Below are 25,343 nucleotides of genomic sequence, written 5' to 3' on the forward strand. Positions count from 1 at the left end.
GACACGTCATCCCACCTTACACTCCACAAGATCCATTCAGCCAATTCCACCCAAAAACAGACAAAAACTCTCACTTTAATTTGCATTTTTTATACAAAAAAGGCATAAACATTTTCATGGACCCCACCCAGGTTATCGAATTAAGTTAATTAAGCAAATCAGCAGGAACAAGTTCTCCTATGGTTCGTTGTTTTCTTAAATCTTAATTATTATTAAAATTTGCCTTATCAATCATTGTTATTTTTAAAATATAGCTAAATATAATAAATACTGACAATTAATTGTTAAATAACTTAAATTACTTGTTTTAATAATTAAAATTCGGAAAAATATTTACGTTATAACATAAATCTGACCGCTCCTTCAGACAAACAGCGACGATTCAATCTCAACGCCGAATCTTACCTACACGTGGCGGTATAGAAAAAGAAGATGACTGGGGCCTCTCGCCCGCGCAGGCCGTTTATAAAAGACGGAGATGCCTATTCGTCTTCCTTCACACTCTCATTGCCCCACTCTCTGTCTCTCTCTGTTCGTCCTTGCGTTAGTTGCGTGTCCATATCAGCAGCGTAGCACTCGCGTTTCGAGGAAAGCGTTAAAATGGCGGACGGAATTCGATTCTTTGAACTGAACACCGGAGCTAAGATCCCCTCGGTAGGGCTCGGCACGTGGCAGTCCGACCCTGGCCTCGTCGGCGAAGCCGTCGCCACCGCCATCAAGGTCTTCTTCTTGTTCACCTTCTTATTTCTCACCGTTTGATGATGGCGATGACGATGACGATCATGGTCATGATGATGAATCATTTGATTTCTCTCTCATCCAAACATGTTTACTTGTGCTGCAGGTTGGGTACCGCCATATCGATTGTGCTCAGATCTACGGCAATGAGAAGGAGGTAAATGTTAAATTATCACAACTTAATCATTTCAATTATGTTCTATAATTCCCATTCACGCGTTCGAACGTCTTCTAACTAGACGTCTGTTCTGATTCATATTAAATTATTATTTATTTCAGAAGTGCAATTAAAATTAGTAAACCTAATCATTTATATTATATTTTAACAATAGAAAAAATATATTAATCATATCCATGGTTCTCCAGTTCGCAGTACCACATAACTATGACTAGTTTCTCTCTGTGGTTGATCTAAGCTTGTTGATTAGAAAAGAATTGATGTGAAATTAATTGTTTTCTGATGCACATGAAATAATTGGTAACCCATTGCCTACTCCTCATTTGTTGTAGATTGGTTTGGTCCTGAAGAAGTTGTTTGAAGATGGGGTGGTGAAGCGTGAGGATTTGTGGATTACCTCCAAACTCTGGTGTTTTTTTTTTTTTTTTCTTCAATTTCTAGTATTCCGTTAATGCTAAACTGATACTGCTGCGTGTTTGGTGCCTTAATGAGCGAGTCTTTGATCTTATCTAGTTTGATTTTGTGCATTCTAAAATTGAGGTGATCCAACAGGTGTACTGATCATGCACCCGAAGATGTTCCGCAGGCATTGGATAGAACTTTGCGAGACTTGCAGCTTGATTATATTGACTTGTACCTTGTATGTATTATGGTCAAAGCTTTGTTCAATTTTGGGTCTGTAACGTCTGTTGAAACTTGATATAAGAGTTTTTGCATTAATGCACCCTGTATTCTTTGGGGTGTAATTGATGGAAAAATTGCCTAGACCTACCTAATTGAAGGTGAAATAGAAGAGGGTTTTGTGGATGCCTTCGCATATGGTATACAAAACAAATTATGCCCAAATCATGAAATCCCCCGACTCTAGTTTCCGTGCTTCTAATTTTCCTGGAAAATTACAGTTTTGGGATAATAGTTTTGTACATCATTATTTTTCAACTTGAGAATATTTTATTGAGGACATTATTCAACTGTAACTAAATAAGGCTGGTTGGTTTTTTAAGATGCATTGGCCAGTTGCGATGAAGAAGGGTTCAATAGGCTTTAAGCCTGAAAACCTTGTTCAACCAGATATACCTAGCACATGGAAGGCAATGGAAGCACTCTATGATTCTGGCAAGGCTCGAGCTCTTGGAGTAAGCAATTTCTCTTCAAAGAAATTGGCTGATTTACTCGAGGTAGCTCGTATTCCTCCCTCTGTTTGCCAGGTTGAATGCCATCCTTCCTGGCGGCAGACCAAGCTACGTGAATTTTGTAAATCCAAGGGAGTTCACCTATCTGTGAGTATGCAAATTTTGAATTGCTTTTAGGTTTGAAGATAGTTCATCTATCTTTGATTAGGCAAATCTTTGTTTCCCTTGTAATCTTGTGTTTTGCAGAAGTTCTGTTAAAACTTTGATACTTTTTATACAGGGATATTCACCTTTAGGTTCTCCTGGCACCACTTGGCTGAAGAGTGATGTCCTCAAGAATCCAATCCTAGTTAAGGTTGCGGAGAAACTAGGCAAGACTCCTGCACAAGTTGCCATTCGTTGGGGCCTGCAAATGGGTCATAGTGTGCTTCCAAAGAGTACAAATGAGCCAAGGATCAAGGAGAACTTTGATGTCTTCGACTGGTCAATACCTGAAGACTTGTTTGCCAAGTTCTCTGAAATTGAGCAGGCAAGTACTCGGTTAAATGCCATCATTATGGTTTATACTTCTCGAATTAATACACTATTTTTTTCGGATCCGGATCCTCTCCATTTCAAATCCATTTAGTTAAAACAAGATGGCATTTTTGTCCAAAACAAATATTTTGGACAAGTTTTGGACAAAAATGTCTTCTTGCTTTAACAAATGGACCATTTTTTCCATGGGTAATATATATATTGCCAGCTCAAACACAGTAAACACTTCCTACTAATATGTTATAGATGAAATAGCCCTTGAAATTTTGTTGCTATAGCTTATCGTTTGCTAATTCCCTTTACCATGCTTTCAACGGGTTTCATTGGAGGATTGTGATAAGGTCAAAATGACCATATTATAATGAAATGTTCATAGTGATTATTGGGGACTCATAATTGTCATAAAACTCTTCTCCTTTAATTGTGCAGGGAAGACTGGTGAAAGGGACCTCATTTGTCCATGAAACTTTTGGCGCATACAGGACTATTGAGGAATTCTGGGATGGTGAAATCTGACCAGTGAAGCAAGTACTGGTTTATTGGAGATAGGGCGGCAAAGTTATGTTCTATCATTTTCTGTTTTGTGGAGGGGCCATGGCCATGTAAGTTTTTAGTTGCATCTTTCAGTGACCATAGACGCCGCTAGATTGGCTTCGTTTCTGCTTGACAGTTCAGTGAATTTTAAGTTTTTGAAATGTGATCATGGTTGTGTTCACGGCGGTTCTTTAAGCGGGTGCCTGAGTTCCCGATAAAAATAGGGCCTCCAAATAGTAATATATTTTGCACAAGAAAAAGTTGTAGTATATTTGTAGTCTTTAATTATGCTTAATTTCTCAACGAGCCTATGAACCATGCTTTATATTAAGGCAGATAAAAACCGCTCTTTAACTGCTAACCGTTTAAGGTACAACGTGGTTTTGATTTTTTCTGAATTTTTTCTTTTTTTTTTTTTGTTTTAAAAAAAAAAAACTAATAAAAACAACACTGATTATCATCGTACATAAAATGAAGAATTTTGATTGAATTTTGTGAATAACTTATTCACGTCAAATTTATAAACAAATACAAAAGGACGTAAGTTTTTAGTTTTCATATATATATATATATATATATATGCCCAGTCTAGGGTGACATTGTTAGTCAAGTTAGATCCACAGAGAGTGTGAAGTCCATTGTGAGTTTGGACGACTAGTCCACTCTTATCTTTTCTTGTTTTTATCCAACATATGACGGTTCTGATCTACCTCCAGAGCACTATAAATTCCGGTTGGGTCATGCTCTTAAGGTTGATTTGCGCCACCGAATTTGGAGAATCGTGTTTTATATAAACTTTAAAATTATTATTTTAATTTAGTGATTTGAATTTTATCATAGTGTAAGATTTGAACAATTCTTGTTTATTGATTTCATGACTTGTAGTTGAGAGGTTACAATATAACCTAAACTAAATACGAACTTTGTTTGCATGTCCATTTGTCATTGGACAAGCAAACTTTTTCTTTTTGCTAAGAACGTTTGTTAAAGCACCTTTTGAATGCATTTTTTTTCTTTTCCGGAAAAAAAAAAAGAAAAGAAAGAAAGAGGGATTCGAGCCTTTTGGTGCCAATTTGATATATTATTCTGCATTATATGTGAACAATCTGCTTATGAGTTATTGATACTACCAAAGCATTGTTTTATTCATCTCAATTTATTCAGATCGAGGCAACTCTTAACTCTTAAGGTCACATTGAAGAACATCAAAGCAAGTCTTCGTAACGACCTCAATGGATACTTGTCCTGATACAATTTCTATTATCCAAGGACAAAAAAAAAAAAAAAAAAAATCAAGTGATTAATGAAAATATAATAGTTCCATTATGATGTTAACGTAATTATATTATAACATTACACATTAAAGGAAACAATTATGTATAGTCAAAACATAAAATAAATTATGAACACTGTTCAACCAATTATTTATTGCTTTTAACTATATAAAAATTACATAACTTTTTAGCTCTAAACCCTCCATTTTAAATCTAATAGACAGAGTTTTTGTTCAGTCTTTTATTTTCTTATAGTTCATTTTCTGAGAACAAACTATAGGCCGATGGCGAAGGAGTTATTCAAACATATAGAATAATTATCACTATGGTAAAGGCAGCAAAGAAAATTGCGATTAATAAGCATGTGCTTTTCAAATTCTTAAAAAATGCATATCACTTTTTTAAAAACTTTTAAAAACTGCCGTCAAACCTTAAAAAGATAGCCGCATGGAGAGATCATAGCAGAGTGGGGGGAGGGAGTTACGTCTCCCTCCTTCCCGCCCCCGTTCTCCTTTCCCTTGCACCTCCTTTTTCCCGCCTTCATCATAAATCGAACAGGGTATGTATGTTAATGGTCCTCAGGGTGCTTTTTAGCGGCACATGGCTGGTCGGTGGTGGCATGTAGAACGCGTGAGGGTGTGTTGGGTGTTGTTATTGTATTTTCATTGTTTTTAAATAAAAATATACTCACATTAGATATGCTTTTAGTAGTGATTTATGGGGTGAAGTTTTATTTGTTTTCTTAGGTTTTGTTCTCACGAATCCTTAAGAATAAAGGAATTGGTTTTTGGTTAATCTTTTATTTTTCTTGTGGTTCATTTTTTGAGAGCAAACCATAGACCGATGACGAAGGAATTATCAAAGCATAAAGAAGAATTGTCACTATTGTAAAGCCAGCGAAGAGGATTGCGATTGATAAAGCATTAGTAAAGAAAAAAAAAAGTCAAAGAATCAAGGAATTGGCAGTGGATAGAGAACTTCCTGTAGCTTTGAAATTGTTTGGATTGTGACTTTTCATATATATTGTCTTATAATCACTCGAAAGGCTATTGTGTATGTTATAGATAATGTTTGACTTGTGAAGATTTTAAATTATATCTTTGGCATTGTACCGAGTATTTTGCCTAATTTAATTGTTATATCAATGAAGAGATAATTAATTAAAAAGTCCTACTACACAATTTGTATGAAGTTTATATTCTATTCCTTTTTCGGCTATTTGATTGACGAATGCGGAATGCCCTATTGGAGCTGTTTCTGGGCCTTTTTTTAATTTGAACAATGGGCCTTATTTCTTAGTCAGATTAAAAGTGGGGTTTTCCTGAGTCGCTTAGAATAAGAAAGATAATTAATTGTGACTCCACAAGGCCCGCATAAAGGCCCAATAGAACTAAAACCCTAGAAGGGCATTGTCAAACAAATATAAGTAACAATTGCATTACGCTAATAGCACCAAAACGGCAAAACCCTCTTCCAAAACCCTGACGAGAAGCCAAAGCGCAACCAAATGTTGTCGTATTCCATGCTCCGCAGGGTCTCTTCGTCTGTACTTCCTCTCGCGACCCGAGCCGTCGGGTCTCCGAGAGCCTTCCGCGGCGTGGTCTCTGGTGCTCCCACCGCCGAGAGGGCCCACGCGCTGAGCCGGAGAAGCTTCGTCCCGACACTGCGCTTCTTCTCGGCGAGCATCGATAAGAGCCTTATTCGGGTACTCGAGTCCGAGATCCAATGCGCCGAGACTACTCCTAAGAAAACGACAGAATATTCGGTAAATATACTAGTCACTTATGGTTTATTGCTGGTATTTCATAAAAGTTGAAGGGCGTGTTTGGCTGTGGTTAATATTTCTCTGAAGATTGTTTATTTTAAAAGCTTCAAAGATCTTTTATTTTTTATTTTTCCTATTCAAAGCTCCAAACTTCCATTTGCGAAAGCAGTAACTTGTGAACAAAACAGGCACTAGAGATTTTAGGGCCTGAGCAAAAATTTGCTCATTTTCGCAGTTCAGTTCTGTATTCAGGTTACCTTTTTGTATGCTATATAGTTACCAATGTATGGTAATGAAAAAAACTGGACTTCTATTACTTTTTTTTCAAATAGCGACCGATCAAACAGAGCCCATTAGGACCCATGCTGGAGGAATTTTGACTGTAAATTAGTATTTTTATTCTAAGCCGACAGGAAATGTTTAATTCTGTGAGTTTTCGGTTCTATCTTGAATCAATAATTACTTTGGAATTGTGTTTTTTTCTTCTTGGTGTATGAACTAGGCCCAAAATGAAACTCTGTTTATTTTTTGGATTTGTCAAATTCTACCTATCCTATTGCATGCTTTTCTGCCATTTGGCCTACCCAGCAGCATACTTGAGAGTTTTGTACTCTGTGGTTCTGCTAATTCTGTTTATGTCATTCCTTTTGCTCTTTAAGTTTACCATTTTGAATTGGTTTTGGGATATAGCACGGCTTCAGTTTTTGCTTGATTTACTTGTTGACTTTAGTGCCAATTATCTATTAGTAATGCATGTATCGGGCACCTCTTTGTTAATCATGCTTGACGTGCCCCTCCCAAATCATATGAAGGATAAATTTGTCCTTTTTGTTCTTTGATTTAAGTCAATCAAGTTTTCAAATTTTTTAGTCTCATTCTCTTATATTCTTAAGCCTATTTTCTAGCTTTAAAAGTTGCACGCAAGAAGCAGAGAAAAAAGTTTGGTTTTTCCGCCCCTGTGGGGTTGGGGTTGGGGTTGTTCAGGTTGAATATATGTTCTTGTATTGATGATCTGTTGATGTCCATGCCTTTTTATTTTCAGGATGGACAGCCCGTAGGATTCCCTTTTCAAATTGAAGACAGACCTGGAGAAAGAACTGTATTACTTACTAGAAGCTTCGAAGACGAAATCATCAAGGTTGAAGCTGACATCCCTCAAATTGGAACTGAGGATGAGGAAGAGGAAGAGGAAGAGGAAGAGGATGGTGATGAGGATGATGAAAAAGGTGATATTGAGACGACTCCTTTGTTTGTGACTATCACCAAAGAAAGTGGAATGTCTTTGCAGTTCGGTGTCACAGCTTCGAAATGTGAGATTTGCATTGATAGCTTGACAATTAAGCAGCCAGACGATTCTGAAGATCAGCTTGCATATGAAGGTCCTGAATTTAAGTAAGTTTGAACTAACCTATCACATTTTTGATCTCTCGTTAACTTCTTGGTAATCATTTTTATTCGTTATCTGAACTTTTTTTGGTGCCAGTGATTTGGATAAAAACTTGAAGAAGGCTTTCCACAAATATCTTGAATATCGAGGAATCAATCTCGGTACGGCCAAGTTCTTGGGTGAGTACATGCGCAACAAGGACAGTAAGGAGTATCTTTTGTGGTTGAACAACATCAAGAGTTTCGTTGAGAAGTGACTTCATTTACAATTCCTTGCAATCTTATGGTCTTGGGAGGGTTGTAGACCTTTGTTTATTCGAGATTTCATCTGCTGTACTTGTATCACGTTAAGGGAGGAGGATTATACCTATAAATCATGAGAAATAGGTCAAGTGAATTGAACCCTCCAAAACATGGCTCTCTTGATAATTTTGAGTCCCTGTTAGACATTAACAGGCCAAAAACAGTGACCTAAAGTTTATTTCGTAGTAGAATGTTCATGGCTGCATGAAGCAGCTGTTCTAGTGACTAAAAGATCGGCTGTTGCAGCATTCTTCCTTTTTCGGGATTTGAAAGAAAGTAATTATTTTAGATAAATCCAGATGTATTGTGAAAATTAATGGTATGTACTCTTCATATTGGCAGGCAATTCACTTTTTGGTTCGAAATTACTCTTTATTTGATTACTTACCGTATGTGGATAAAAAATAAGCTTAAAAAATTATATAACTTTAGTTTTTTAGCTCTTGGAATGTAGAGAGTATGTATGACAAGAGTTAAATATAAAGTAGAGAAGAGAGGTTGTTAAATGATGTTTACATGAATTTTGTTAGATTTTTAGATAAAAGCTAATTATAAAGAGTCAATTGTAAATGTTCTATTAGTACCTAACAAATACCCCAAACCAACAAACAGAGTACAAAAGAAAGCCAAAGCTGGAAAAATATTTTTTTCAGTGGTGCTAATTCCCACTAAAAACCTCCTGCACAAAACATATAATAACACATGCCACCAAAAAAAAAAAAAAAACACCAACTCAACTTTGCCTATTTTTAATACCAAAAAAAAAAAAACTTTAGCCTATTTTGAAAGAATCTGATCTAGAATCCCCCAACTGCACATAACTCCAAATTTTCCTTTGTCTTCTTAAACCCCCTTTTTGTCATAACCCGAGTTGTAACTTTCCATAGAAGAAAAATGTTAATGCACACTTTTGTAATGTGGCACTGAGTTATTATTGAATTTTGGATGAATTATTATTGAAATTTAGATCCAATAGTGATTTTCACAATTATGTCATGGAGTGTACACTTAAAAGTGTGGAATTTGGAGTGCATATTGCATTTCTCTTCCATAAAAATTATAAAATACTCTGCAAGACTTTTTCTTCTGATCTAATTGAATTACTATGTTTGATGTCATTACTGCAGCACCCCAACTCAGTCTATACAATGGTGCTTATGTGGAACACACACATCTCCCTTGAATCCCTATTTCAGCAACTTCTCACGTATTGATGAACTTTATTTTACAAAATAAAAGCATGCTTGGGAATCTAGTAATGCCAAGACATCCTACGTGACGATGGAGCGGCGTGAATTACTCTTTGATAACTCATGTCAGTCAATTGTAGTAAGAAAATTGGGGCATTTAGATCTTCTCCGGTTCAAATGGACTGAAAGGGAGTTAGTTCTTGTTAAAGTATGGGCAAAATTGTCCAAAAAATGCTAAAGAGAACCAATTCCCCTCCGGTTCATTTGGACCGGAGAGGACATTGAGGTGCTCCTTATTTTGAGCCATGTGCCCGAATAGTAGCACTTTCTTTCATTGGGCTTTGGTTGGACTCATTGACCATTTAGTTGGGATTATCGACTACCATTTTCCCTTTTAATTTTGACACATCAAAACATTTTTTTTTAAATAAAAACAAATTAAAAATATTACCCAAAACATATTAACAAATGGAATCTTTCTTTTTTAAAAGCTTTGATTTGAAGAAGAAAATTTGTATAATATAGTACCATAAAAATTGCACATTAAATTATTAACTTCATTAATAGCAGTTTACTAACTTAAACTAAATTTAATGGAAATGGATCATCTCTATTTCAAATGAAATAGAGAGTATCTATTTAGTGCATTTAGGAGGGTAATATTGTCCTTTTTCTTTTGGGGGGTAAATTTGTTGGACAAGTTTGTACTCCTAAATGCACTTAACGAATATTCTCAATTTCATTTATCATTTTCCAAATTTAATATGCCTTTTAAATTTTTATAGACACTTGGCAGTTGACACGAGTAATTCTATATGGCCTACTTGTGTCCTACTAAGAATGATGTGGCTATTAAAATCACTATTGGACATGTGATTGATCATTATTGAATTTTGATCAAAGAGTGATTTTAATAGCCACATCATTCTTAGTAAAACACAAGTAGGACACAAATAGGCCTTCTAGAATTACTCCAGTTGACACTATTTTAAATGGGTGGAGGATATTTCTTTTAACTGGTTTGGAGAAAATTTCTATTATTTATAGTATGTGTTTCTCATATACTTGCTTCAAAAACACATATCACTTTTTAAAAACTATCGTCAAACCCTATAAAGAGAACCACATAGAGAGATAATAGCAGAGTTGGGGGAGAGAGTTACGACTCCCTTCTCCCTGCCCCTTTTCTCCTTCTCCCTTGCCCCTCATTTTTCCCGCCTCCACCATAGATCGACTAGGGCGCATGTGTCAATGGTTCTCGGGGTGCTTTCTAGCGGCACGTGACTGGTCGGCGGCGTGTGGAACGTGTGAGGGTGTATTGGGTTTTGTTATTCTATTTTCATTGTTTTTAAATAAGAATATATTCGCACTAGATCTGCTTTTAGTAGCGATCTATAGGGTGGAGTTTTATTCGTTTTCTTAAGTTTTGTTTTCATGAATTTTTAAGAATAATGGAATTGGTTTTTGGTCGGTCTTTTATTTTTTTGTGGTTCATTTTCTGAGAGCAAACCATAGACCAATGACAAAGGAGTTATCCATGCATAAAAAAGAATTGTTACTATGGTAAAGGCAGCAAAGAGAATTGCGATTGATAAAGCACTAGTAGCGGAGATTTTTTTTTTGTTTTTTTTTTTTAAAAGTCAGAGGATCAAATACCTAGTAACGGATAAAGACTTGATTCGTCGGAATTTGCTGTAGATTTGAAAATTGTTTGAGATTGTGACTTTTTATATATATATTGTCTTATAATAGCTCGAGAGGCTATTGTGTATGTCATAGATAATGTTTTAGTAGTGAAGATTTTAAATTATATCTTTGGCATTGTACTGAGCATTTTGCTCAATTTGATTGTTGGGAAAAGTACACTTTACTCCCCCAAAGTTTGAGCTGATTTTCAATTTGATTCCCAATGTTTCAATGTTTGCAATGCACTCCTAAAAGTTTAAAATTTTTTCAATTCTACCTCTCTGTTAGTCAATGCCGTCTTATTTGACGGAATTGGGATCACGTGACCTGCACGTGATCACTTATGGTGATTCCTTCTCCCAAATGCCCCCAACCCGATTCTCCCCAACCCGATTCTTTAGAATGAAATCTGTTTGGTTGGTGAGGAAACGAAGGAAAAGTGAGAGAAGGTGGATTTTTGAATTGTATGTTTTATCATTTATGTGCTTTCTGAAATATGGAACTTCACCTTACCGGAGCCGATATTTCAAAATTTCAATTCTTTGCTTTCCATCATTTGCTCAGAAGCCAAATAGACCCAAAGAGATTAATTTTACCGACACTTTTGCGAACATTTGATTGCTTATTACCTTTTATGATTAGATTTCAATTCCTACTAAAATTAGAATAAACTAAACCTGGAGCTTTTAATTAAGAAGAAAATAATTGATTGTTAACAATGTGATGTGTTTGCAGTTTCTTTTCTTTCATTTTCTCTGCAGCCAAACAGAACATTAGCATTTTCCGAGAAAATTTCATTTCCAGCTGAGCTAGTATTGCTTGATGATCAGGTAAAATAGCGTCGGTTTGAAATTTTTTGAGATTGTGACTTTTCATATTTATTGTCTTATAATAGTTCGAAAAGTTAATGTGTATCTCATAGATAATATTTTAAGTTGTGATTTCAAATTATATCTTTGACATTGTAATCAATTTTTACCTATTTGATTGACGAATGCGGAATGTCTAATTGGAGCCGTTTCTGGGCCTTTTTTTTTTTTTTTTTTTTACAATGGGCCTTACTTCTTAGTCAGATTAAAGGGGAGGTTTTCCTGAGTCGCTTATAATAAGAAAGATAATTAATTGTGACTCCACGAGGCCCGCATAAAGGCCCAATAGCACTAAAACGAATATAAGTAACAATTGTATTACGCTACAGCACCAAAACCCTCTTCCAAAACCCTGACGAGAAGCCCGAAGCGCAACCAAATGGCGTCGTATTCCATGCTCCGCAGGGTCTCCTCGTCTGTACTTCCTCTCGCGACCCGAGCGGTCGGGTCTCCGAGAGCCTTCCGCTGCGTGGTCACTGGCGTTCCCACCGCCGAGAAGGCCCGCGCGCTGAGCCGGAGAAGCTTCATCCCGACTCTGCGCTTCTGCTCGGCGAGCACCGATAAGAGCCTTATTCGGGTCCTTGAGTCCGAGATCAAATGCGCCGAGGATACTCCTAATAAAATGACAGAATCAACCTTGGGTTTCATTTGGTCAGCCGTGAGTTTTCTTTGCGTTTCTTCTCTGCTTTTCGCTAATTCTGTTTATGTCATTCCTTTCTCTCTTTAATCATCTGAGCATTGGGTAAATATACTAGTCACTTATTGTTTATTGCTGGTATTTCATAAAAGTTGAAGGGCGTGTTTGGCTGTGGTTAATATTTCTCTGAAGATTGTTTATTTTAAAAGCTTCAAAGATCTTTTTTTTTTGCCTATTTAAAGCTCCAAACTTCCATTTGCGAACGCAGTAACTTGTTTTAGGAACAAAACAGGCACTAGATATTTTAGGGCCTGAGCAAAAATTTGCTCATTTTCGCATTTCAGTTGGGTATGCAGGTTACTTTTTTGTATGCTATATAGTTGCCAATGTATGGTAATGAAAAAAACTGGATTTCTATTACTTTATTTTCAAATTGCGACCGATCAAACGGAGGCCATTAGGACCCATGCTGGAGGAATTTTGACTGTAAATTAGTATTTTTATTCTAAGCCAACAGGAAATGTTTAATTCTGTGAGTTTTCGGTTCTATCTTGAATCAAGAATTACTTTGGAATTGTGTTTTTTTCTTCTTGGTGTATGAACTAGGCCCAAAATGAAACCCTGTTTATTTTTTGGATTTGTCAAATTCTACCTATCCTATTGCATGCTTTTCTGCTATTTGGCCTACCCAGCATACTTGAGAGTTTTGTACTCTGTAGTTCTGCTAATTCTGTTTATGTCATTCCTTTTGCTCTTTAAGTTTACCATTTTGAATTGGTTTTGGGATATAGCACGGCTGCAGTTTTTGCTTGATTTACTTGTTGACTTTAGTGCCAATTATCTATTAGTAATGCATGTATCGGGCACCTTTTTGTTAATCATGTTTGACATGCCACTCCAAAATCACATGAAGGATAAATTTTTCCTTTTTGTTCTTTCATTTAAGTCAATCAAATCAAGTTTTCAAATTTTGTAGTCTCATTCTCTTATATTCTTATGCCTATTATCTAGCTTTAAAAGTTGCACGCAAGAAGCAGAGAAAAAAGTTTGGTTTTTCCGCCCCTGTGGGGTTGGGGTTGTTCAGGTTGAATATATGTTCTTGTATTGGTGATCTGTTGATGTCCATGCCTTTTTATTTTCAGGATGGACAGCCCGTAGGATTCCCTTTTCAAATTGAAGACAGACCTGGAGAAAGAACTGTATTACTTACTAGAAGTTTCGAAGACGAAATCATCAAGGTTGAAGCTGACATCCCTCAAATTGGAACTGAGGATGAGGAAGAGGAAGAGGATGGTGATGAGGATGATGAAAAAGGTGATATTGAGACGACTCCTTTGTTGGTGACTATCACCAAAGAAAGTGGAATGTCTTTGCAGTTCGGTGTCACAGCTTCGAAATGTGAGATTTGCATTGATAGCTTGGCAATTAAGCAGCCAGAAGTTTCTGAAGATCAGCTTGCATATGAAGGTCCTGAATTTAAGTAAGTTTGTCCTAACCTATCACATTTTTGATCTCTCGTCAACTTCTTGTTAATCATTTTTATTCGTTATCTGAACTTTGTTTTGGCGCCAGTGATTTGGATGAAAACTTGCAGAAGGCTTTCCACAAATATCTTGAACATCGAGGAATCAATTCCAGAACGGCCAGTTTCTTGGGTGAGTACATGCGCAAAAAGGACAGTAAGGAGTATCTTTTGTGGTTGAAGAAGATCAAGAGTTTCGTTGAGAAGTGACTTCATTTACAATTCCTTTCAATCTTATGGTCTTGGGAGGGCTGAAGGCTTTTGCTTCTTTGAGATTTCATCTGCTGTACTTGTATCATGTTAAGGGAGGAGGATTATACCTATAAATTATGAGAAACGATGCTAGGTCGAGTGAATTGAACCCTCCAAAACATGGCTCTCTTGATAATTTTGAGTCCCTGTGGGACAATAACAGGCCAAAACACAGTGACCTAAAGTTTATTTCGTAGTGAAATGTTCATGGCTGCATGAAGCAGCTGTTCTAGTGACTAAAAGATCGGCTGTTGCAGCATTCTTCCTGTTTTGGGATTTGAAAGACAGCAATTGTTTTAGATAAATCCAAATGTATCGTGAAAATTAATGGTATGTACTCTTTATATTGGCAGGCCATTCACTTTTTGGTGCGAAATTTGCTATTCCCGCTGCCCACTCTTTATTTGTGTATGCTTACGGTACGTGGGCTTTTCTTGCCTTTAAAGGGGTTTTCTTTTTAATTTGTTTTTTTGGATGAACGATAAGCTTTTTACTAATGAAAAAACACTTTACAAATCTCTCCAGCTCCCACTCGAACACTAGCTACATAAGAGCATTCATAATGGACTCTTCAAATAAAAATTAAATTTGAAAAGAAAAATTCACTTTATTAAATTTAGAGAGCTACCTTTAAAATGAGCAAAACATTAAACCCTCTATACCAATCAATATTGAACTAAAGTACTAAACTCCATATTTTAGTTCATTATTATTATTTTATTAGTTTTAAACCAGTCAAGAGAGGAGAGGGTAAAAATAAGCTTAAAAAATTATGTAACGCTAGCTTTTTGACTCTTGGAATGTAGGGAGTATCTATGAGACTATGACAAGAGTTAAATATAAAGTAAAGAAGGAGCTGTTAAATGGGTGTTTTTATGAGTTTTGTTAGATTTTTAGACAAAAACTAAATATAAAGAGCCAATTATAAATGCTCAAACAGTACCCAACAAATAGCCAAACTAGCAAACAGAATACAAGCAAAAGAAAGCCAAAGCTGGAAAAATATTTTTTTCAATGGTGTTAATTCCCACTAAAAACCTCCTGCACAAATCATCTAAGAACACATGCAACAAAAACTCCAACTCAACTCTGCCTATTTTTAATACAAAAAAAAAAAAAAAAAAGAAAAGAAAAGAAAGAGCCTTTGCCTATTTTGAAAGAATCTAGAATCCCCCAAATGCAGCATAACTCCAAGTTTTCCTTTGTCTTCTTAAACCCCCTTTTTTGTCATAACTCGAGTCGTGAGAGAGATGTTGTTTCGAGATCCGACTACCAACAGTACATCAAGCGATCAGAGGCTCTTTGGAGAACTGAATTCCAAGAGTTTAAGCAGACTATGCACGCTAGGCAACAGGAGATGCGCAAGATGCGGGAGACGTTGGAACGCGTGCATATGGGTTCCCATTGGAATCACAGGGATAATGATGCCAAAGATGACTATGGGATTCGAGTGAAACCTGTTTAGTTTTCATATGTTGATAGGTTCTTTGATGATGATGTAATTCACATTCAACCTGTTCGTAACCATATTCATAAATCTTCAAATAGGCACTCCGCCTGTGAAGAGAATATTAATTATGGTGAAAGAGATGTGGAAGCTGTTAATTTGGTTAAAAAAGTGGAGTTGCTATCAGAGAAAAAATATTTGCATCCACAATCATTGGTACCAATGACTACATCAATGGAAGAACATCTATTGCCTCCTCCACCACAGGTACAATTCATCATGATCACCACGAAAATTGACGATTCTTTTGAAGAAAACGGTGAAGTTGAAGATGATATTCATGAATAAATTGTTGAAGGAGTTTTTCTGGAAGTAAACAAAAAGGAAAAATCGTGTCTTGGTGCTATCTATGTAGATTTTTCAAAATACCTTTCTTCGGACGAGCTGCACGTGCCATGTCCCAAAGAAAACTCGAGGACGAGTTTTTTTCAAGTGGAGGTGTTTAATGTAGGACGATATTATTTTCAGTAAAATGAAAATAAAGAAAATATCAAAAATAATATTGGAGGAGTGCCGCTTGATCAGAATTTTACCCGCTTTCAGACAATGAAAGTACAAAAGGAAAGATTATCACAATTCCCGCTGATTGTTAATTTTTTTTTTATTTTATTAGGACTTTACTTCCTTTCTTTAATAGGGTTAGGTTTGCTTTAATTATTTTCCTTTCCTTATAAGATTAGGTTTACTATTGTTACTAGGATTAGGTTTACTATTATTACTAGGATTAAGTTTACTTTTTCCACAAGTATTTATCTTTTATAAATAGGCTAGCTTATTATGTAAAACTCAATCAATTGAATTATTATCAAATCAAAGAAGTTTCTCTCAAATATTTTGCGGAGTTTTATCTTTCTTTTAGCCTGCGGACTTGTTTTATTTTTTGGGTAGAAGCCAAAAACGCTTCTGTTTGCAAAATCAAAGACGCTGCTCTTTGATTAGTTACCTCAGTCTTCCACTAAGTCAAGAATCCCTCAACTGCAGCATAACTCCAAATTTTCCTTTGTCTTCTTAAACTCCCTTTTTGTCATAACCTGAGTTGTAACTTTCCATACAAGAAAAATGTTAGTGCACGCTCTTTAATGTGACAGTGAATTATTATTGAATTTGGATGAATTATTATTGGAATTTAGATCCAATGGTGATTTTCACAATTATGTCATGAAGTGTACACTTGAAAGTGTGGAATTTGGAGTGCATATTGCATTTCTCTTCCATAAAATACTCTGCAAGACTTTTTCTTCTAATCTAATTGAATTACTATGTTTGATGTCATTCCTCTGCATATACTGCCGCGCCCCAACTCGGTCTACACAATGGTGCTTATGTGGAACACACACATCTCTCTTGAATTCCCATTTCAGCAACTTCTCACCAGTTGATAAACTGTCTTTTACAAAATAAAAGCGTGCTTGGGAATCTAGTAATGCCAAGACATCCTGCGTGAAGATGGAGCTGATGTTAAGGTGGTCTATCCACCGTAAAGGGATTTTCAAGACAGTTTATTAAATTTATATGTATTTAATCACGTGAACTTTTTAAAAGCTGAGGAAGATTTTTTTTCCATTTTCGAACTTATCAACTACTTTTTTCACGAAAAGTAAACATTAATTATGACAAATTCAACGCATTTTGGTAAGTTTCCAATAAAAGAAAACGTTTCCTCGTAGATGGATCCTATTCTTTTGCCGTGAAACCTCTAGATTAAACGTTACTCAAGCATTTCCAAGAATAACGTGGGGCGTGAGTTGGCCACAAAAACATCCTACTTATTCACCATCTAAAATCTGTCTGTCTCTCTCAATCCTCTGTTTGCAAGAGGTATGGTCGATATCATTCTTTTCTTTAGCCATTATTTCTTTATTCAATTCATCATGCGCCTCTTATTCTTGAATTAACTGCATTTGCAAGTACAGGTTACCCGTATTGTTGTGAGAAATTTGTTTGTTTGTTTTTGTTTTTTTTTCTTGTTTCTTTTTGAAGTTAGCATTGCTGTTTATCATGGTTTACTAGGCTATTTCTGTAGAAGAATATGGACCTAAAAGCTAGACATGGGCCTTTGTATTTTGAACTCAATAACGGAGCCAAGATTCCATCTGTTGGTCTCGGAACATGGAAAGCTCCTTCAGGTGTTGTCGGTGAAGCTGTCGTTGCCGCAGTCAAGGTTGTCATTGCAATTACACAATTTCATATTTTTTTTATTTTTTATTTTTTCTAAATTTATTTGCTCAGAGAATATGCTCCAATTTTGTGTAGGCTGGTTACAGGCATATCGACTGTGCTAGTGTCTACGACAATGAGAAAGAGGTACTCTTTCCTTTCTAATTTTGAATAGATCGTTTTGGCTATCAATTTCATCAGCTTTCTTTGATTGCCATGGGGTTTTAACGCATCAATGGTGTGATGCAGGTAGGCGTGGCACTGAAGGAACTATTTTCCTCCGGGATAGTGCAGCGTAGTGAGATATTTATCACATCTAAGCTTTGGTATCCATTTCATCTCATGATTAGTTCAGCTGGGGTGAATTTTGATTGGTCTGTCAAAAGACTATTGCCTCGGCTCTGCTGAGTCTAAATTACTTTAACACATGCAGGTGTAGTAATCATTCTCCAGAAGACGTCTCGAAGGCTTTGAGCAAGAGTTTGGAAGATCTACAACTTGAATACATTGATCTGTATCTTGTATGTTTCCTAAATTGAAAGCTAGAAGTGCAAAAATAAGAGCATCTGAAATGATTTTGGAATGTATGATGTTTTGCAACAGATGCATTGGCCAATTAGGACAAAGCCAGGCTCACGTGGGATCTCTCCTGAAATCATGGCTCCCCTGTGTCTTCCAGAGACATGGAATGCAATGGAGGGTCTTTACGCTTCCGGCCTGGCACGTGCCATTGGAGTCAGCAACTTCTCAACGAAGAAGCTGCAGGACTTGCTCAAATATGCAAAAGTTCCACCTGCAGTTAATCAGGTGGAATGCCACCCTGTCTGGCAGCAGCCTGCACTTCACAATTTGTGCAAATCAACCGGCGTTCATCTCTCAGTATACTTTCCATAACCATATTCACCACCCACTTTGGTATTTTAGCAAAATGTATTCAAATAGTTTTCAAAATTTGTGGTTTGTGAATGTGAAGAGCCTTGGAAGAAGTCCCACATGGGAAAAAAAGGAAATAGGCCGCTCTCTTTTGTCGAGGCTCTTAAAAAACCTTCCATTTAAGACATTTTCAAACCACAAACTATATATATAAATATATATATATGCTAGTTTTGAAAATTGTTTCAACAAAATGTGCAGGCTGAGACTCATGTTAAACCAATTGCTCTTTTTCAGGCCTATTCTCCACTGGGATCTCCAGGGTCATGGATAAAAGGGGAAGTCTTGAAGGAACCAAAACTGATTGAAATTGGTGAAAAGCTTAACAAGTCACCAGCACAAGTGGCCCTGCGCTGGGGCATCCAGAGCGGTCACAGTGTCCTACCAAAGAGTGTAAATGAATCTAGGATCAAGGACAATTTGATGTTATTCGACTGGCTCATTCCTCCAGAGCTCTTCTCAAAATTATCAGCAATCTTCCAGGTATATTTGCTTCAAAAAGCAGTGCATGTGTTCGCGGGCATTCGTGCTTACAATCATATATACAATATATTAAGGCATATCTTACTGGTTTGTGATGCAGCAAAGGCTCCTCCGAGGGGATATGGCAATCCACGAGACCCTCAGTCCTTACAAAAGCCTCCAAGAACTGTGGGATGGTGAAATATGAGATGATAAAACCATCTCTCATTTTCACTTGGGCAATCAAAATGTGGCAGTCTTGTTGCTGCAAGTCCAGGCAAAACAAGGCTACAAGGCCGGTTTATTTATCATGTATCAGAACTTCAATTTAAATCCCATTTATTCAAATGGCTTTAAGCAAAATTTCAACCACTATGAAGAATCATTCAACTAAAAAGGGAGAGTTATAAGAGGTTTGTGCCAAAAGTAATCAACGTGAATAGAATCTAGACATGGGGAAAACAAAATCTTGCATCATAGTATAATACGTAGGATCTCAGGAGGCTAATACTAGGCATGAGAAGGTAAACAGCAACAAATTAGTCTCTGATTGATCTGTTACTGCAAAACAGAATTATAGAGGGAGAATCTTGTGTGTGTAATTAACCCCTTTATCGCCGTCAACCACCTGCCCATGTCCTCTCAAAAGCCTGGATTTATAGTAAAAAAGGATTAATCATTGGTGTGACATGGGTGTGACAAATGAGTGTCTCTTGTGTCTCTCCCGAAATGACGTGGCTTTAAACAAATTATTATTGAGTTTTTGATAGATCATTATTGAATTTTCATCAAACTGTGATTTTAAAAGCCACTACATTTTTGGAGCGACACAAGAACAATACAAAAGCGACTTCTAGAATTACTCTTTGATGTCCGATCATATCATGAAAATAGTAACTCATGTCAGTCAATTGAAGTAGTAAGAAAATTCAGGCAGAATTCGCATACCATCGTGTCGTTAACAGTCCTTCTAGCCCCACGGGACCTCGAGCATGAATCCTGCTCGTACTTACACCAACCTGCTCAGCAATGAAACAGAACCAAAAACAGATTAAAAGGGAACAATATCAAGAACATTGGTACTGACAACATGACAGTTGGAATATCCCATACCTCTGCGCCAAGTCCAAAGCGTGCTCCATCACAGAATCGTGTACTTGCATTATGGAATACTGCAGCGCTGTTAACACAGACAGTGAGTGCAACAATTAAAGTCAAAATTATTGTATGGTTATCATATCATCCACCAGAAAATTTCTCTTTATACCATAAGCTGATATGCTGGCAAGAAGCAAGACTACCTGTCAACTTGGTTTAGGAAAGTTTCAGCAGCTTCAGTATCTTCTGTGACGATGCACTCAGTATGAGCACTACAACATATGGAAGGGTAGAGAAGATAATTAGAGAATCACTCAGTAAAACTTTCACCTAAAAAATATGAACAAACAGAAACAAAAGAAAATGAAAAAAATCCAAGTGATTGTAGCATGCCTTCCGTGTTGATGTATGTGTTCAATGGCAGCATACACATCATCTACTATTTCAATTGTGCAAGCCATTGAGCTGTACTCATGATGCAACGAACTTGCCTCAGAAATATTTAAGAAAGTGCTAGCTCTTGGTCCACCAATTAGACTAACATCTGCAACAGATGAACTTACATTAGTAGAGGTCCCCCTGCAATATCTTTTGGAACTTTTACATCCAACTTCCTTATGCAAACGAAAATATCCATTGATTCAATAAATTTAATTAACGAAACCATTCTATGGAAATTGTTCAACCACCATGAGAAGCTATCAAAGAGATATTGTGTCTAATTAAACGCAGTTTTCAAAGAGACAAGGCCATACCTTCAGATTGGAGTTCCATAATAAGTTCATTGAGCCCACCGTTCTGTACTACATCTTTGTGTACAAGGAGTGTTTCCTGAGAATAGAACAGCACACAAATCCAAGAGACTGATAGATCAAAATTTCACTGAAGATTATTCTATAATAAGAACCGGAACCATTACAAACATTTAGAAACAGATCAACAAACAAAGACATTGAATCACATGGAAAGTAAATTGAGAATTTGAAAATACCATTGCATTACAGGCTGCGGGATAATCTATCTTTGCATCATGAATAATGCGTTTTGCCATATCCATATTAGCCAACTTGTCAACATAAATATGACAAACGCCATCTGCATAGTAAAAATAGCAACTTTACTCGAAGCTCTCTTCTTTTAAATAAATTAGTCATTTTATTCCTCTTACCAGCATGACCAAGAACAGGAATTTTTGTCAAACTCCTAATTTCAGAAACAAGCTTATTGCTGCCTCTTGGGATTACAAGATCTATCACATCGTCCAGCTGTGACAAAATAAGATAAGTAAAAACCTATATATTTTAAAGAGCCATCAACATTATTCAATGTACTATCCACCTTGAGAAGATCAGGAATCTCCTCTCTTGATGTCACAAGCCCAATAAGTTTCTCACCAACACTATCCGGAATTGCTGAAGTAATGACCTATAAAAGTGAAGAATAGGGAAAATGAATAGTGAAATTATAACTAAAATAAAGAAACAGAGAATCGGATAATACCAAGGTCCTAAATAATCAAGAATAAATTGCCTGAACTTCTAGAATCAAACCTTGTGCAGTGTCACATTTGAGAGCTTGGCTTCTTTTCCTCCTTTAAGCAGTAGACCATTCCCACTTTTAATGGCTAATGAAGCTATCTATTAATAATTAGAGAAAAGAAAATGGTCAACTCATCAAGGAAATGCCACAAACACACAGTTAAACCTTTATAGCCATAAGATAAGTTTGAAGCTTGTCTATATAACACGTGTTAGATTTGTCTTCCCCACTTACCGGCTCAAACGAATAATAATAATAATACAATGAACAGTGATGATGATAATGAATAAAAATTTTAAAAATTTTCTAGAGGGTTGCTATAAGTCCATGCTTACATGAGAATTCTGCATATGGTATATAGAAGCCCAGCAATGACCTTTATTAATTTCCTCCCTTTAAGACTATTGTAGGGAATGGATACAACCCCGTATCCTCCTCCTCCTGGTGTATTGGAAACAATTCATGCTCTTTAGGTTTTAGTTTGAAGCTTTTTTTAGGTGAGTGTTATTGCACAATCATGTCTTCTCTCTTCTTCTAATACTCTTCCTCTTGTCTTCTTTTATAAATGAGAAATCATTTTTATTCATTCAACTACCCAAGTGAAGGGGTGACACAAGAAATTTTGCTTGGCACACACCACACCCTAAAACGCCCCATCCAGGGCAATTCCTTCCTTACCAAGAACATCCATGCCAATCATTCAAGGTTCAGGGAAGTGATGTGAAAGTTCTGGCCCATAAACATCTTAAAACAAAATGAACCATTCAGATACAAAATATTGTGTTTTATATATAGGTCATCTTCAACATCCTTAGCAATAAACAGATGCCAGAGAGTTTTATATGAAGGGATTTTGATATTCACCTGTACTAGAGCATCAGGTCGAGACTCAAAAACAACCAGGAGAACACCCATAGGACTAGATGTTTTCTCTAAGACAAGCCCGTCTGAAATCTGTATGCAAAAGCAGGCATCAGAAATGCTAATTAATGTGAGTCCAGCTCTTATATTGGTAAAAAGATAAAGCATGATTCTCATTTCTAGCAAGCTGACCTCTACTCTACTTAAAACACGCGCAATGGGTTCTTCCATCTCTGCGATTTTGCGAACTGATTGTGCAAGACTAGAGACCTGAACAATAAAAGGACTCAACAATTAGATAACATTAAAAAAAAAAAGGGAACATCACTCAAGTGGACAATTATATAAAAGAAAATTATAAATTGATACTCAAGTTCATTATCAAGATAAAACTCTGAAGCGCAATATGTGCTTGCCTTCCCAGGTTTCAGCGCTAAACGAGATATTAGTGACTTCTCATATCCTCCCTCCTGTGCAGCTGCAACATCAGCTTCATTCTCAACCATAATCAAACTTTCATTTGCCTCCAATGCATCAGCTATGTCCAGCAATATTTTCTTCCTTTCTTGAGTTTGTAAGGCCTGCAGTGAAGGAATCATACAATATAATATACTTCAGCTGTCAACATAATTACTTTCATGATATTTTTTTTGATGAATGAGTAACTTTCATTACCAACAAATAAACACTTTACAAAGAAAAGCTAAAGCACTTAGCTAAAGCTGAAAACACTTATACAAGCAAAAAAAAAGCCCCCACAAGATTAAACCAATATCCCATCTATACCCCCAGCACTGCAAAGAATATCATTTCCTTGATATTCTTTATTGTTATGTCTCAAAGTATTACGATTCTTCCAAATATTATATATTGTAGAAGCAAAAACTAGCCGACACAAATAAGCCTTCATAGTTTTGCCCCTCCACTTCTCCAACCCAAAAGAAACCACATCTTCCCAACAAGTAGGCGGGCATTACTTTCATGATATACTACAGATTGAATTATCCAGACAGTTCATAAGGGGGTGGAAATTATCCAGTCTTTGCGACATTGAGGTAAACAAGATGTTACTTACCTGAAGCCGTCTAGAACTTTCCCGTGATGCAACCGCCATCTCACGCGCGCCAATCTCTCTAACTTGAGTCCATAAATGTGCATCTTTATGAAAAAGAGTACCAAGATGCTCTCCTTGAAGTACTTTTATGATGTTGTCTGTGGCATAACCACTTCAAAAAAGTTTGATATCCATTTAGATTAACCAAGAACAGCACATAACATCTTGAAGAAACCAGAAGCTTGATTAGTTGATGGTATATATATATTCTTGCACATTAGCTGCAGTTCAATTAATTGATGCTATCTTTCTGCTTCTATTATTAGTGTGCCAAGTCCTGTACGTAGGTAACTGAGCGAAGAAAATAAAATATTTCCCCATGACAAATAGTTGCAGTTAGTGATCCCTACAATAAACAACCGGACCAATAATTCATTGCCGGTTGTTAGAATATAAATTAAATGATTTACTTCAACCGTTCCTATGAGTTTAAGCTTTTGAAATAAGTGGTGATTTAACTTGCTATTAGAGCAAAGGTCCTGAGTTCGAATCCTCGCTCTGTCATTCATCTTTCATTTCAGTTAAATATATCACGTATTGAGCCTCACTAATTAAGGAGGAATTTGAGGTCACACGTGAGGGAGAGTGTTAGAATAAAAATTAAATTATTAAATTCAGCTATTCCTATGAACTTAAGCTTTTTGGATAACATTTCAGCTCTAAAAACAATAAATGTTGAAGATTTTTTTTTTTCAGGAAAACCATTTTTAGCCCACACTTTTTAAGTATATAAGCAAATGATAGAATAATACCTTGTAATAACAACAGGGATGCCAGCCTCAGCTGCACAGACAGCAGCTTCAACTTTAGCAGTCATACCTCCTCTTCCCAACCTGGACTTGTCTCCAAATGTTATCTCCCCTTGATGTTTCTTCTTTATATATGTATGGATTAGCTTTGATTTTGGGTCACTCGGGGGACCACTATAAAGGCCCTCGACATCACTCAACATAACAAGAAGGTCAGCTTTCAGTTCTGAAGCCAATATACCTGCCAAACTGTCATTGTCCCAAAATATACCAGAAGAATCCTGCAGTGATACTTATAATCAGAATAAAAGACATGTTATGCAGGGAATATACATGATTGATGTTATGTAACCCTAAAAAAAATGGCAAAAATTTAACAGAAGCAAATTATGTTATGAATCAGTAGAAGCAATCAAAAAATAAGATGATGAATTTTACTACCAACCAGATATTCCCTAGTAATACCGGTGAAATTTCAAATGCAAAAGTAGAGGCAAATGCAAAGGAGTTGCATACCTGGTATGGTGCTTTCCTAGTGCTAACTGCATCATTCTCGTTGAAAACAGGAATAACCCTCAAATTCAATAATGAGTTCACTGTATCAGAAAGTTGCTTTCTGAAAGCTTCATTCTTAAAAACATTATCAGTCACGAGAAGTTGAGAAGAGGTCACATCAAGCTGCATATGGAAGATCCCATATTAGCACTTACAAGAAGTGCGTGGCTGAAACATAGGGAGAGGAGGAAAAAGAAAGTGCAGGCAATGCAATATATTTTGTAATCTGCTAATGCATGTGTTAAGTAAAGCACAAAACAAAACACATTTCTAATGTAAAATAGATACCTGGCTGAACATGGTATCATAAATAGCCATGAGACTGCTCTGCCCAACAGCTGCACAAGCCTTTCCATCAAATTCA

The 25,343-nt window shown here is 36.4% G+C and overlaps 5 protein-coding genes across 5 annotated transcripts; 4 read left to right on the forward strand and 1 right to left on the reverse strand.

Annotated features, from left to right (window-relative positions):
• The first annotated feature begins 487 nt into the window (after positions 1-487).
• LOC132161739 (NADPH-dependent aldo-keto reductase, chloroplastic-like) lies at positions 488-3,301 on the forward strand. The gene is made up of 7 exons (XM_059571922.1): positions 488-720; positions 845-895; positions 1,249-1,325; positions 1,469-1,556; positions 1,921-2,196; positions 2,330-2,608; positions 3,016-3,301. Exons 1-7 carry the CDS (start codon positions 601-603, stop codon positions 3,100-3,102), a joined length of 978 nt encoding a protein of 325 aa, XP_059427905.1. The 5' UTR covers positions 488-600; the 3' UTR covers positions 3,103-3,301.
• A 2,543-nt stretch (positions 3,302-5,844) lies between these two features.
• Positions 5,845-8,165, forward strand: LOC132192350 (uncharacterized protein At2g39795, mitochondrial-like). Its single transcript, XM_059607662.1, has 3 exons — positions 5,845-6,159; positions 7,202-7,551; positions 7,643-8,165. The coding sequence occupies exons 1-3, from the start codon at positions 5,902-5,904 to the stop codon at positions 7,800-7,802; spliced, it is 768 nt and encodes a 255-aa protein (XP_059463645.1). The 5' UTR covers positions 5,845-5,901; the 3' UTR covers positions 7,803-8,165.
• Positions 8,166-11,945: 3,780 nt separating this feature from the next.
• On the forward strand, positions 11,946-14,361 carry LOC132192333 (uncharacterized protein At2g39795, mitochondrial-like). The gene is made up of 3 exons (XM_059607634.1): positions 11,946-12,251; positions 13,373-13,710; positions 13,803-14,361. The coding sequence occupies exons 1-3, from the start codon at positions 11,973-11,975 to the stop codon at positions 13,960-13,962; spliced, it is 777 nt and encodes a 258-aa protein (XP_059463617.1). The 5' UTR covers positions 11,946-11,972; the 3' UTR covers positions 13,963-14,361.
• A 2,889-nt stretch (positions 14,362-17,250) lies between these two features.
• LOC132191364 (NADPH-dependent aldo-keto reductase, chloroplastic-like) lies at positions 17,251-19,401 on the forward strand. The gene is made up of 8 exons (XM_059606331.1): positions 17,251-17,329; positions 17,522-17,672; positions 17,765-17,815; positions 17,918-17,994; positions 18,102-18,189; positions 18,272-18,547; positions 18,839-19,084; positions 19,185-19,401. Exons 2-8 carry the CDS (start codon positions 17,541-17,543, stop codon positions 19,269-19,271), a joined length of 957 nt encoding a protein of 318 aa, XP_059462314.1. The 5' UTR covers positions 17,251-17,329; positions 17,522-17,540; the 3' UTR covers positions 19,272-19,401.
• A 131-nt stretch (positions 19,402-19,532) lies between these two features.
• On the reverse strand, positions 19,533-25,343 carry LOC132191363 (delta-1-pyrroline-5-carboxylate synthase-like). Its single transcript, XM_059606330.1, has 17 exons — positions 25,268-25,343; positions 24,941-25,102; positions 24,428-24,705; positions 23,637-23,787; positions 22,978-23,142; positions 22,754-22,831; positions 22,565-22,654; positions 21,712-21,798; positions 21,500-21,586; positions 21,330-21,426; positions 21,153-21,256; positions 20,917-20,992; positions 20,555-20,705; positions 20,365-20,433; positions 20,177-20,243; positions 20,012-20,082; positions 19,533-19,713 (listed from the first exon to the last, which is right to left on the reverse strand). Exons 1-17 carry the CDS (start codon positions 25,295-25,297, stop codon positions 19,638-19,640), a joined length of 1,839 nt encoding a protein of 612 aa, XP_059462313.1. The 5' UTR covers positions 25,298-25,343; the 3' UTR covers positions 19,533-19,637.

This window comes from Corylus avellana, chromosome ca9 (assembly GCF_901000735.1).
Source record: "Corylus avellana chromosome ca9, CavTom2PMs-1.0".
In the NCBI taxonomy this organism is placed as follows: domain Eukaryota; kingdom Viridiplantae; phylum Streptophyta; class Magnoliopsida; order Fagales; family Betulaceae; genus Corylus; species Corylus avellana.